Source organism: Macadamia integrifolia, unplaced genomic scaffold (genome assembly GCF_013358625.1).
Source record: "Macadamia integrifolia cultivar HAES 741 unplaced genomic scaffold, SCU_Mint_v3 scaffold_56A, whole genome shotgun sequence".
NCBI lineage: Eukaryota > Viridiplantae > Streptophyta > Magnoliopsida > Proteales > Proteaceae > Macadamia > Macadamia integrifolia.
The window spans coordinates 280,795-294,386 of NW_024870669.1; the positions used below are offsets into that span (position 1 = coordinate 280,795).

Genomic DNA, 13,592 nt, shown 5'->3' on the forward strand with positions numbered 1-13,592 from the left:
CATGCAAGCTTCTATTGATCGTTTGGTGGCAGCAGATAAAGGAAAGAGTCACATTCAATCTGGGGATTCTTCCAACACCGTTCCACAAGATCCACCACCACATCATACACCACCGCCACCACCTTCACCACCATATGGAACTGGTAGATATGATGATGGAGCAGAAATAGCAGCAAGATTGGATGTCCTTGATTTTTATGGAGACAACAATTCAGAACTGTACCTTGACTAGATTCACAGCTTAGACACATTCTTCAGATGGTATGGGTTGACCAAGGCCCGAAAGATCCTGTTTGCAGAGGCCAAACTGAAAGGCATGGCCCGAATCTGGTGGATCAAGCAATAGCAGCAAAACTGAACCCGAGGCATTGGTTTAGTCACTACTTGGGCTGAAATGCATGAAGTCATGAACCGGAGATTCTTGCCTTCTGATTACAAGCAACACATGCATCTCAGGTTTGCACAGTTGAAACAAGAGAATTTGACCGTGGAAGAATATGTTGCTAGGTTCTATTATTTGGCTACTCGTTCAGATTTTGAGAGGGATGAAGAAGTATTGGTGGCACAATTCCGCAATGGTTTGCACTCTCAACTTAGTGCCGCCCTTGCCTCTAGCCGACTGCCTACAATGGAAGACGTTGTCCAGGTAGCATATCAGGTTGAGGAGAGTCTAAAACGTTCATACAATCGGCGGCCATTTACAGATGCTTTCCCTAGGGGTTCTAATTCTATTCAACCACAATCATCTTAACAGGAAAAGTCAATCAATAGACCACATGCTAGTGCTTCATCTATGGCATCTTCACGACCTAGCCGACCGTATTCTTCACATTGTCATAATTCAGACATGTCATCTTCACGACCTAATCAGCCATACTCCTCACCTCAGCGTAGTTATGACAAGAATTTAGCATTTCCAAAGGAGGCTACTCAATGTTTCGCATGCAAGGGGTACGGGCATAGAGCTAATCAATGTCCTAACCTGTTGTTAGCCTACATCGACAAGGACAATTTTATACCCTATGCACCAAAAGAGCAACCGAAAACAGGAACAGTAAATCTGGAGGTTGAATGTGATCATGATCCTAATGAGATTAATGATAATGATAGTGATGGTGAGCCTCGACCGTTCTACGTGATCCGTCCTCTTTTGACTGCACAGAAGATCCCTGAGCACGATTGGCGCCGTAACAGTATCTTTCAAACCAGGGTACGATGCAATGACAGTTTGTGTAATATAATGATTGACCCCGACAGTTGTACCAATGTTGTTGCTGAAGATGTTGTTCGCAAGTTGGTTATGAAAACCAAGCCTCATCCAAATCCCTACAAGGTTGGATGGGTGAACAACAATAACCTGAAAATTCATGAAAAGTGTTTGCTCACATATTCCATTGGTGAACTGATCGATCAGGTTCAATGTGATGTTCTCCCTCTAAAAGTTTGTCACATTCTATTGGGTCTCCCATGGTTGTTCGACAAGAAAACCAAGCACTGTGGATATGAGAATACATACACTTTTCAGTATGGTGGCCTCGAGATGAAGTTCCTTCCAGCAAAGGATCTTTCCCCTCTCAAGCTCAAAAAGACAGTTGGTACTTTTCTCATTAAGCGCATCGACTCTGACGGCATTCTTGGACCTCATCCAAACTCGACGGAGTCGAGTGCTTTTCAGAAGGGGAGAGCTGATGTAGATACAGTTGCACTAACCTGGTTGGACCAACAGGACCAACTGTGGAAGCCAAGGGCCAAGAAGAACCGGTCCAGCCCAGGTGTTTGGTCCAACAAGGGCTGATAGTAGTTAGTTTTACATTATGTCTTTTATTTGTCTTTGAGTAGGATACGTAGGAGGTAGAGAAGTAGGTCTATGTTTGGAGTCTAAGTAGAAGTTTATTTCAGTATTAGAATCTAAATAGGAATAGTCTTTTATTTTCCCTTTATATACTTACATAACTCAATGCTTAATTTTTAGAGTGAATTTAATTTCTAGATTAGTGAATTTGTGCATGGTGTGTGATCCCCTTCGCCCTTTTGTGCGATTTTCCCTCTTCTCCCTAATGCTACTCCATCAGTTATCCTCAACATCTCTGCAAGCTCAAGTGTGATGTGCGAAACTTGGTATGAAACATGTCCATTTGCCAAATTCCACACCATAGTTCCACAAGTCTGCTGGAAGAAAGAAGTGGTAGGAATTGATGCAAATAGGGTTGTCAAAAGGAAAACTCCAACTGACCAAACCATGATTCTGCTCTGTCCCATGTCTGGACCTGGTTTCACCCCGTCAATCCAGCCTTGTTGGCCCCAATTTTGCACCTATGCTGGTCCACTCCTACAACCATTGAACCAGCATATCAGCCCCTTGAATAGTGCATATGTTACTTCCCTAAGTGGTCTTCTAGAAGAGCCCAAGCAGCCATCAATCCAGCCTGTCCAGTAATTTCCATAACATGTGTTACTGTTCACATGTTCACGTGAACAGTATTTTCTAAGCAAGTTTTGGTCTTAAAAAAGATCTTCTGAAAGCTATAAAACTGTCCCTTAGCTGCAAGAGAAGATCTCCATCAGCCATTGATTTGGTCCAGCTAGCATAATACTTAGTTTCTATTTTTGTGTCCAAGTTAGTTTCCTTTTTGGTTAAGCAATTAGTTTCCTATTTGTAATTAGATTAGTTTCCTTTTATGTTCAATTGTTAGTTTTTTATTTTGTCAAGCTTGATTAGTAAATTAGACACAAATTAGAAAGTCTTATTTCAGTCCATTAGTTTCCTTTTTTGTTATTTCTTTGTGTCAAAGTAATGTAAGGCTATTTAAAGCCCATTAATTATAATGAGAAGACAGATTTGAGTTAAAGAAAAAAAGATGGCTTATGTTGTTGTGTTGTGGGATGCAGTTGGGTGAGATGCCCTAGGTGAGATGCCCATTCCCTAATTCTTCTTCCACCCTTCTCAACCCTCCATCAAATTCTCTTTCTTTTTTTATTTTCCTTCTATTTGTTTTCTTAGAACCAAACCTATTGGAGGGCATCTTCCCTATTCAGCCAGATTTTGAGATCCTGCCTGGGAGTAGGATCACTTGTGATTCTACTTCTACATTAGGAATAGGTGGGTCTCCAGAGCTGTCTAGTTGCTGCCCACGGCTTTCTTCATGTAGGTGTCACTAACTCCCAACACTAGCACTGTTCAAGTGGGCCCTTGGTTACTCACCCAAAGAAAAATAAGTGGACCCTTGGTGTTGTTGAGATCCTTAACCCCAAGAGAAAAGAGAACAGATCCATCACGCAGTTAAACAAGAAGAATTGGAAGAGAGACAAAAACTTACTTAGAGTTCAGGCCAGTACTCATAAGAGAGAAAATTGCAGGCTTGCAGCCACAAATGGAAAAACAGTGGGATCAGGATCATGGCTCTTAATGCCTCCCTTCTCTACCCTACCACATCCTCCTTTAACACAATTGTTTCTGATCGTCCAAAGAACATTTTCCATTGATAATTGCATTAGCAATTACACACCAAACAAAAACAAAGAACAAGTTGTTCCATATTTTCTTCCAAAAAAATATTTTTAAAGAAGGAAAAGCAGATTTTCTCAACATTTGTTTTCAGACAAGAAAAAAAAAAAAAACAGTACAACAACTAAAACAAAGACTTATCCCAACTTGATGAGGTCGGCTACATGGATCCAAGCAAGGACAAAGTAGAGAAAAGGTAAAGTGAAAGTAAGCAAAAGACAAAAACAGTAACCAAGTAGAACATAGCTAGATGGGGTCCTCTACATGGGTCCTAGCCCTCCAATCCGCTCTATTCGAGCCATACTTGAGACAAGGCCTAATATGAACATATCTTTCCCCACAACTTCCCCTATGGTCATTTTTGGCCTATCCCTAGCTCTTTTAGATCCCTCTATCTGGATCAGATCACTCCCCCTTACTGGGGCATCTGCAGGCCTCCATTGGACATGGTCATACCTCCTCAAACGATATTCTCAAAGCTTATCATGGATTGGGGCAACTCCCAAATCTGCTCTAATACGTTCATTGCTTACTTTATCCTACCCTGTTTTCCCGCACATCCATCTTAGCAATCTCATCTCAGCTACACACAGCTTATCTACATGCCGCTTCTAAACTACCCAACATGCCGCCACATACATCTAGTTGGGCGTAGGGCTGTCCTATACAATTTTGCAATGAGCTTTACAAGGACACGTCAGTTACAGAAGACTCCTAACGCACCTCACCACTTCGTCCACCCCACTTTAATTTTGTGACACATCATCGTCATTAATATCGCCTTCTTTATTAATGACTGATCCCAAATATCTAAGAAAATCACTTTGGGTATCTCTTTCTCCTCAATAGTGTGACTAAAGTTACACATTACATATTTCGTCTTAGTTCAATTTGTCTAAAGCCTCTTGATTCCAAGGTTGATCTCCATTGCTCCAGTTTAGGGTTGAGCCTTGTGTTTGTCTCATCCAATAAAACAATATCGTCAACAAAGAGCATACACACATGAAAGGGCTTAGGGTTGACCCTTGATGTAGCCCAATAATGATAGGGAATTTGCTTCCTTGCCACTCATTGCTTCTCACACGAGTTACCACATCAGTATACATATATTTAATTATATCCACATATTTAATCGACACTTCACTATTCCCTAGGACATGCGAGATTAACTCTCTAGGGACTCTGTCGTAGGCCTTTTCTTGGTCAATAAAGATCATAGAGACTTCTCAATTGATCTAAAGGTTTCCATAAATCATTTGAGAAAACAAATAGCTTTTGTTGTGGATCTCCCCAGCATAAAACCAAATTGATTATCTTAGATAATGGATTCTCTTCTCAAGTGGGCTTCAATAACCTTCTCCCAAAGCTTCATGGTAATGGCGGAAAAAAAAATGGAATTGTTTCTGTGAACTTAATTAACAAAAAAGAATAAAAGAAAAAACCAAATGCCCCCTATGGCAACATAACGTTGTTCAAGAAACAATAATTTTTTTCCCATCCATATGATTCGCTCTCTAAGGAAAAGCTTTACAATCATAATAGAACAACAAAAGAAAGAAAATCAATCAATCAATAATAGAAAGTTAAAAGCATGAAAACCAATATTTTCTGCATTTGTTCCCGACAAGGGGGAGAACGAGAGTTGAAACTTATGAATTAATAAACATCCTTGATGATGATAACAAAAATGACATCTATGAAAGTAAAGAGTTTTAGCTCTACCCAATTCTCGCACAATCAATAAGCTTCCTCACAAACTAAAGGGCCATAACCCTGTGCAAGTCCTAGCTTTACAGGCAGGGTTTTAAGTATCGGTGTGTATCGGCCGATACGTATCGGTATCAATAGGCATCGGCATGATACATACCGATACGCTACAAGGAATTTTTGGGTATCGGTGTATCGGTAGTATCGTATCGTGCCGTACAGTATCAGTCATATACGTACGATACTCCACGACACGAACTTTTGAAAAACATAAAAACTCCCATGAGTATCGGTGCGTATCGGTGAGTATCGGTACGTATCATACCGATACGGCTACTTAAGTGTGGAATGTGTCTTTTTTGTTTGAAACAAACACTTCAAACTCTCTTACCATTTACCAACAGTTTTCTACATTTCTTTTCTTTCTTCCACTTTGATTCACACCTTTTTGGAGACTCCAATGGTAGATTGAAGGAAACATTGTGGAACTGAATGGTTCAAACAAGGAGAAAAGCATAGTCCAAGAAGAACCTTGAACTTGAAAGTCTTGAATAGTAAGTTCTTGAATCTTTACTCATTTTTTTCAACTTTAACCTTAGATTTTCAAGTTTTTTTTGTAAATCTAAGGTTCATCATACTTAGAATCACATTTTATGCATCATTATTACATGAAATCATTGGATTTATAAGGATTCACACACTTTTTTCAAAAGAAAATAAGGGTTTTAATTTTTTTCAAATTTCTTAGATCTACTCATGCTCAATGGTTAAAAATGTTTAGATTTTTTACATGTTATATAAAAACAAGTGTTCTACAACTTCCATGGAAATTTTTATTTTTATCAAAAAAATATATTTTTAAATTTTTTTATTCCGAAATTAATTTAAAAATACAAAAAAAAAATTAGAAAATTTAGTTCATTCAACTCTTAAAAATAATGTCATAACATATAATTACTAAATACATGATTTCAAATTAAACCCACATTTTTCCCCAAAAAAGTGAGGGTTTCAAATTTTTTTTTATTTCTTAGATCTACTCAAATATATTGGTCCACACTGTGTTGATTTTTTATATGTTCTTTAAAAACAATTAATCTACAACTTCTATAAAAAAATTTAACTTTTCTAAATAGTTTGTATTTTTTATTTTTAAAATTTCGAAAATTAATTAAAAATTAAGAAAAATTCCAAAAAAAATACAATTTTTTTAGAAAATTCAGTTCATTTTAATTTTAAAAAAAATTATAATTTACTTGGCCAATGACCATGATGTGAAATTAGATGCACAATTTTTTCCAAAAAAAAGTGTGCATTTCAAGTTTATGTAAATTTAGAAAAATACAAAAAAATCTTTTTTTTTCTTTGGATGAATCTCATTTTAGTTTCTAAAAAAATGCTATTATTTACTAAATACTAAATCAAAAAATATGCATATTAAGTTTCATTATGTATCTTTGTAGGAAGATGGCGCCTAAAGAATGGTCTAGGGATATCGGATGGGCTACAGTCGAGAAAGTACAAGGCAATAGGTTGTGTACAAAATGCAATTACTGTGATACTATCCACTTAGGAGGTGGAATTACCAGACAAACAACATTTGGCTAGAGGATTTTCTAATGTTGCCAAATGTACCAAGTGCCCAGATGAAATAAGCAAAGCAATGAGGAAGCACTTAAGGGGAAGTAGAGATAAAGCAAAAAAAGCTGTTGAAGAAGATGATAGATTGGTTAAGAATCTAGGAATCATGAGGATTATGAAGGATCCGATATGGAGGCAGAGGATGAAGATCAACAGCTTACACGAGCGATGCATATTTCAAGGGAGGAAGCAAAAGAAAAACAATGGATAGTAGAACAGCTGAGAATAAGTCAATCTATAGGACCTAGGCGTGGTGGCCCAATGATTTATGAACAAGGTTTTGGCTCTAGAAATCGTCCAAGTGTAGATATTGGAGGTACTGTGAAGGGCATGTTTGACAAATTTGCCTCCAGTGGAAGAGGTAAGGGGAAAAGGAGCCCAGAAATTAGAGATATGAGAGATGCACCATCAAACATCATGATGAAGGGCAACAAAGGATTGAAGAGACTTTCCAACCAAAAACATTGAGTAAGAAAATTGGGAAAGCAATCTCTAGGTGGTTCCACAGTTCTATAATTCCACCTCACAAAGCTAAATATCCGTACTTCAAGGCTATGGTCAACGAGATACAGACATGTGGGAAAAATGTGAAGCCACGCACACCCCATGAAATTGCAAGGCCATACTTAGATGCTATTGTGAAAGAGGTAGATGAATACATTGAAGAGTTTAAAAACAACTGGCCTGAATATGGAGTGACCATCATGTCTGATGGGTGGAGTGGACCGACGAGAATGTACATCATCAATTTTCTGATATATTGTGATGGGAAAACAATATTCCATAAGTCTCTCAACGCATTCTCAGATATCAAGGACTCAATGTATTTTTTTAAATTAATGGATGAAGTTGTTCAGGAAGTTGGGCCAGATAATGTTGTCCAGGTTGTGACTGATAATGCCTCCAATTTCAAAAAGGCTGGTACTTTACTTATGGTGAAGTATCCCACCTTACACTGGACACCTTATGCAGCGCATTGTATTGATTTAATGTTTAAAGACATTGGTAAAATGAACAAAGTGCACACATTGGTTTCTGATGCCAAGATGATCACCAACTTCATCTACAATCACAGCTGGGTGTTGGCATTGATGAGAAAGTACACAAAAGGTGACTTGGTGAGGCCTGCAGCAACAAGGTTTGCAACAAATTATATTGCACTTGATAGTATTCAAAAACAGAAGGAAGGCTAGTTAAGTCATTCACCTCTAATGAGTGGTTCAATAGTAGATATGCAACCACTGAAATTGGAAAAGCTATTCAAGACCTAATCACCTCAACAAAGTTTTGGGAAAGGATATACTAATTTGCTAAGATTATGCAACCACTATTTGTGATACTTAAAGTAGTTGATGGTGATAAGGCACAGACGATGGGAAATATAGTGCATTATCTGGAAGTTGTCAAACAAAAGATAGAAGAGGATAACCCAAAGTCATTCAAGGCATTTTTTAAGATTATAAATCATTGATGGGAAAATAATTTGGTTCAAGACTTTCATCGGGCAGGTATTTTCTCAATTAACTTTATAAGTGACTTTATTAGTAATTTAATATACTTATTCGTTAACAATAAGTAATATGTAACAATGTCAATGTGCAGCCTATTATTTGAAACCTACATATTGAATCATTGATTAATATTTAATACATTGAGTGGCATATTAATATATTAATACATGTACAGGTGAAGTACTTCCGGGAGGCCACTCATAGGTTTGCTGATCATTTAGCTATCCGTGCTAGAGGAACACAACGCCCTGATAATTTAGGCTTAATCAGCTATCCTTGTATTTCAAATTTATTTCAAACTCCTAATGTTGCAATTATCTTTGTACAGCTGATTGGTGGATGAACTATAGATGGAGCGCTCCAAACTTGAGGCCAATCGCAATGAAAATATTATCATGCACGACATCCTTAAGTGGCTGTGAACGTAATTGGAGTACGTTTGGGTTGATACATACCAAACCTCAGAATCGTCTGAGTTATGAGAAGCTGGAGAAGCTAGTGTATGTGCACTACAACATGAAATTGAAGATGAAATATTTAGAATTGGAGAAATCAGGGGATGATATTGATGTCAACCCAATTGACATCACCCACATACTCGACGAGAAAGATCCAATTAGGGGATGGATTGAGGAGACAGAAAATGTTTTAGTGTTGAAAAAATTATCTGAAGATCGACGAGAAACCACACTTGATCCCATTATAGAGGACCTCATTAGAGATATAAATGAAGATTTTAAAATTATTGTTGATGATGAAACCCAAGCACCATCAGCTATGGAAGAAGATGATGATAGCTCCAATGATGGCGATATTAGGAGGATGGGATTAGGTGCTACATATAGTGTAACTCAACCAGATAGTAATGATGATGATCAAGACAAGGATGGTGTTGATAATGATGATGATGATGATGGTGGTGGTGGTGGTGGTGGTGGTGGTGGTGGTGGTGGTGTGGTGGTGGTGGTGGTATGTACTAGTACATTTCACAGAGGAGACTGCATTTACACATGCAACCCAAGATAGTCATCATCGTGCTCACACAAAACCAAAGTCTTATAGTTGGAGGGGCAGGCGATCCCACAATCCGAGTGCTACTGATGCATTGATGAATAGCATGGAGTCAATAAGCATTAGTTCAGATCCTGCTGGTTCCTCATCCGGACATGGACATCATGTATCTTCAAATGCATCTTCACGCTATGGATATGGGACTTATGTAAGACAATCATTTGCCAATCCAGAGCAGTACAGAAGTTCAGATCACGCTGGTTCCTCATCCGGACATGGACACCATGTATCTTCAAGTGCTTCTTCAGGCTATGGATATGGGACTTATGCAGGACCAAGATTGACCACTCCTGAGCAGTACAGAAGATTCTACAATGAATGGGAGACCCACTACCATAAATATTTCGACTGGGGTAAATATTGTGCCTATATTCGACAAGTGCAGAACATCATCTTAGTTGCTCCTATTGAAGAAGAAGGTCCTAACCAAGGATTTGAACTATCACGACACTCTTCATAGCACTCATCACAGTGACAATGGCAATGAAGAAAGAAAAAACTGTAAGAAACCTCATCATTTTGAACATTTTCAACTCAATATATTTGTCTATCAATACGATACCCTCTACTTAAGTATTTATGCATTATACATGTTATATATAGCTTTTTTAACTGTTTTTTCATGCAAAAGTGTATAAAAATGAGTTCCCTATCTATTTATGTGCATATCTTCAGCGTATCTCCGATACGATACGATACCCTCCTATACGTATCTTAATTTTGACTGACCGATACGACGACCGATACTTAAATCCTTGTTTACAGGACACAAGAAAGGTGGTCAGGCACCAATCCTAACCTTCAGCATTTTTTGTGCAAAGTGACACCTTTAGACTCGAATCCACATGATCATGCAGGCAACCACGCCTTTAGCATTGCACCAAGCAATGGCCCTTATGCTTTCTCACAAAATGTGGTCAAAACCTCAAAACTGAATGTGCAACAAAGGATAATTGAAATAGACAAAGTAATACAGGACGATGATTGCAAAATTGATTATTAAAATAATTAAAGAAAGCTCAACACTGATCCACTAAACTACTCATCATTGAATAAAAGATCATTAAGACAAAAGGACTGGGAGAATACCATAAAATGACAAATGATATACGACAAAGAGAAGTTTAACCCCTTAGTACTCTCCATATTATCTTATTGGATGCCAAAAAAAAATTATACAGATTCAAAAGAAAACAAAAGAAACCAGATTCCCCATGCTATATGCAGTGGCAATGCAATTCTCAAGAGTGTGAGTTGCTGCTCATAATGCCCGCCCCCCCTATTCGTAAATGATGTCCAGAAGTCAGTTTTATAATCTGACTGAAAGAAAATTGGAAAAATTGTACAGGAAGCTATCATTGAGTTTTGACCAAGTTTACCTATCATTTTTGTCAAAGCCAAAGCGTGCTCCAAAATAGAATGCAACAGCAAGTAACCATGCATCACTATGAACTGCAACCAGTGATAACCAGTCCTTCTCTTGCATCCCATCTCTAGCAAAGTTTATTCCTAACGCTGGCTCAGGAAGTTCAGGAGGAACCTCCTCAGCAGGCAATGCAACTTCCCAATTTTCATTTGGAAGTCCATACAGACATAAGTTCTCCTTCTCTGCAAACAAATAACCATTGCTTTCTTCAGCAACACATTATTAACCAAACAACCATAACCAATAGACTCATCCACACAAAAGAACCAAGCTACATGTAATAGCCAAGTAAAGTGACCAATTAAAATTTAAAAGAATATATATTAATTGGAGATTTAAAAATTAATTGATGACTGCAAACGCAAAATCACAGTCAAAATTCAGCAAGTACTTGAATTGTTTTGAATAAGGAGACAACAGATACTAAGCATAAATATAGTAATACTAGAACATCAGACGCTTCCATAACACTCAACACCACCAAGCCTAATCAAACCCATCACTTACCAGTACTGAACAAACCTAGAGTCAGAGCAAACAAAGGAAATTAAAAAATCCAACAATGACCAAAGATCACACACAATTAACCCAAGCAGTCGTTAGCTGTAACAGTATATTGAGCTCTACAGCAAGCCACATGACAACAAGGCAAGTAAGAAATATCATGTATCTTTCCTATGACACAATGGGTACAGGCGGAGGGGGCAACCAAAGAACTTCCGACATTAAACATGAACCATCATGTTCAATTCAATATTCCAGAAACCACAAAACATTAAATATGTAGACAAAGTAACAGACTGTATCCAAGGGCGAACGGTGTTTTTTTTTTCTCCTGTTTTTTTTTTTTTTGTGTGTGTGTATGGGGGGGAGGGAGGGGAATAAACATGTAAAGCAAAAAGAAGCACAATGAGCTGCTTCTTCAACCAATATCACCAACGAAGAGTAAAATTGCAACCCTCAAGTACTCAACATATACAATTTAACAGGCATCCAGAAACCAAATTGATACCGTAGTCAATATTAGTTTTTTTAAAACCAAAACACCGCCAATCCCATATCAGAAACAGAACTCACCAGGATCACATTGTTGAAAGAATTTCTCAACATCTGCAAAAGAAAAACCACAACTTGGACATCAAAACCTACGAAGAAAAAACCCTGAGGGAAAACGGTTGCTTTCTTTCCCATTTCCCTCAAAATAAGAATGAGAGGAGCAACGAAAGCAAAATCCAACCAGTGGTGAGAGCCTTGATCATCCCAGCGCGCCTTCCTCTGTAATCCTTAAAGACTTCTTCAACCGATCGAGGATTATGAGGCCCCTGAGGTCCTTCCATACCCGAGAGAGGTAATAAAAACAGAAGAAACAAAGAAGACAATCTAACAGTAGAAATATTAACAAGACGGCAGGATAAACCTTTAATACATGTAATTTTCAAATATGCATATATAGAGAGAGAGAGAGAAATAAATGCAAATCTTTTGGTGCTTTAATAGTGGTGAACGGATTGCTTTGACTTGTACTGGTAGAAGGATAGATAGCGACAGACAGATAAAGAAAGAATTTAGGGTTTTTGACTAGCTGTCGTAGACTGGGGGAGGCGAAGGAGCAAAGAATCGCCTAGGGTTTCTCCTGCTCATCTTCAAATTGTGAGAACGAATGGTAATGCTCTTTCGCGACGAAGACTGGGACTCACTCTCTATCTCTCTCTCAGCGCCTGCGCCTCAGTTTCTGCAATTGAAAAGTAAGTAAATAGCTTTACTTAGGCAGACGAAGCAAGACGAGGCGAGACGAGATGGCACGAAACGATAAATATTCAAAACTCAAAAGCTACCAAATAGTAGTAATACGGGACAAAAGAGGAATGCTAGCCTTACGGGACGCACCACGCGCCACGCGCCACGCATTCAAAACACATGGGTCCCACAAAACTACGATACGGGGCCCCCTGAATTTCGATGTTAAAACCAACCCACATACCGATATGTGGGCGTCTGGCATTTCCCCTAGTAGTTAGTGGTGCAAGTTTGGCCTATGGGGTGGATTGAATAGCGTGGGATCGAGGTTTAAGGGCCTCTGCTGAGGTCTTGGTTGATTTGGGGAGTAATATATGTGGGGGAGTGCAGCTTCCGTCGCATTCTCTCTCTCTCGCGGGTGCTTCCTTCTAAGGTGGAACACGAATTGTATACCATGTTTAGAAAAGAACCTAATCGTTGGAATCTTTGGTGCGGAGTCTATAAATTATACGCCTAGTGGTAGGCTCTAGAATGATTTGGTGTTGCTCATATTTTACAAGAGATGCTTACTTATAAATCTGATCATATCCAAAGTTGATCATGATAATTCCATAAATTGGATCGGATTTTACAGTTTTTTCTTTTGCTGAAAATAAAAATATAGAGGATGGGTAGACGAGGTTGTGATCCTTGGCTCGATCCATGACCCAAAACTACAAGATATAAAAAAGATCTCCATGAGTGCTTTAGGGCGTTTCCAAGATATGTTTTCAGATACCGCTATACAATTACAACCTATCTTTGTTGGAAGAAATTACAAAACAGCAAACCCTACAGGTTGTCACCTTGAGTGCGATTTGAACCATTGGTTTATACATTCCTCGTAGTCTCAGCTGATTAGCTAGTTGGTGAGGCAATAGCTTACTATGCTCCACTTGGTTCGGGGGGATATAGCTCAGTTGGTAGAGCATCGCTCTTGCAATTCGGTTTTTGC

General features: G+C 38.4%; 1 protein-coding gene across 1 annotated transcript in view; it reads right to left on the reverse strand.

The window, feature by feature from the left end:
* The window catches only part of LOC122071689 (PHD finger protein Alfin1), a 35,704-nt gene extending 23,027 nt beyond the window's left edge, over nt 1-12,677 (reverse strand). Inside the window, exons 1-3 of the mRNA XM_042636079.1 lie at nt 12,099-12,677; nt 11,939-11,971; nt 10,815-11,043 (exon numbers count right to left, since the gene is read on the reverse strand). Of these exons, the coding sequence (XP_042492013.1) occupies nt 10,815-11,043; nt 11,939-11,971; nt 12,099-12,198 (362 nt within the window). The 5' untranslated portion in view covers nt 12,199-12,677. The remainder of the gene's footprint in view (nt 1-10,814; nt 11,044-11,938; nt 11,972-12,098) is intronic.
* Nucleotides 12,678-13,592: the final 915 nt, after the last annotated feature.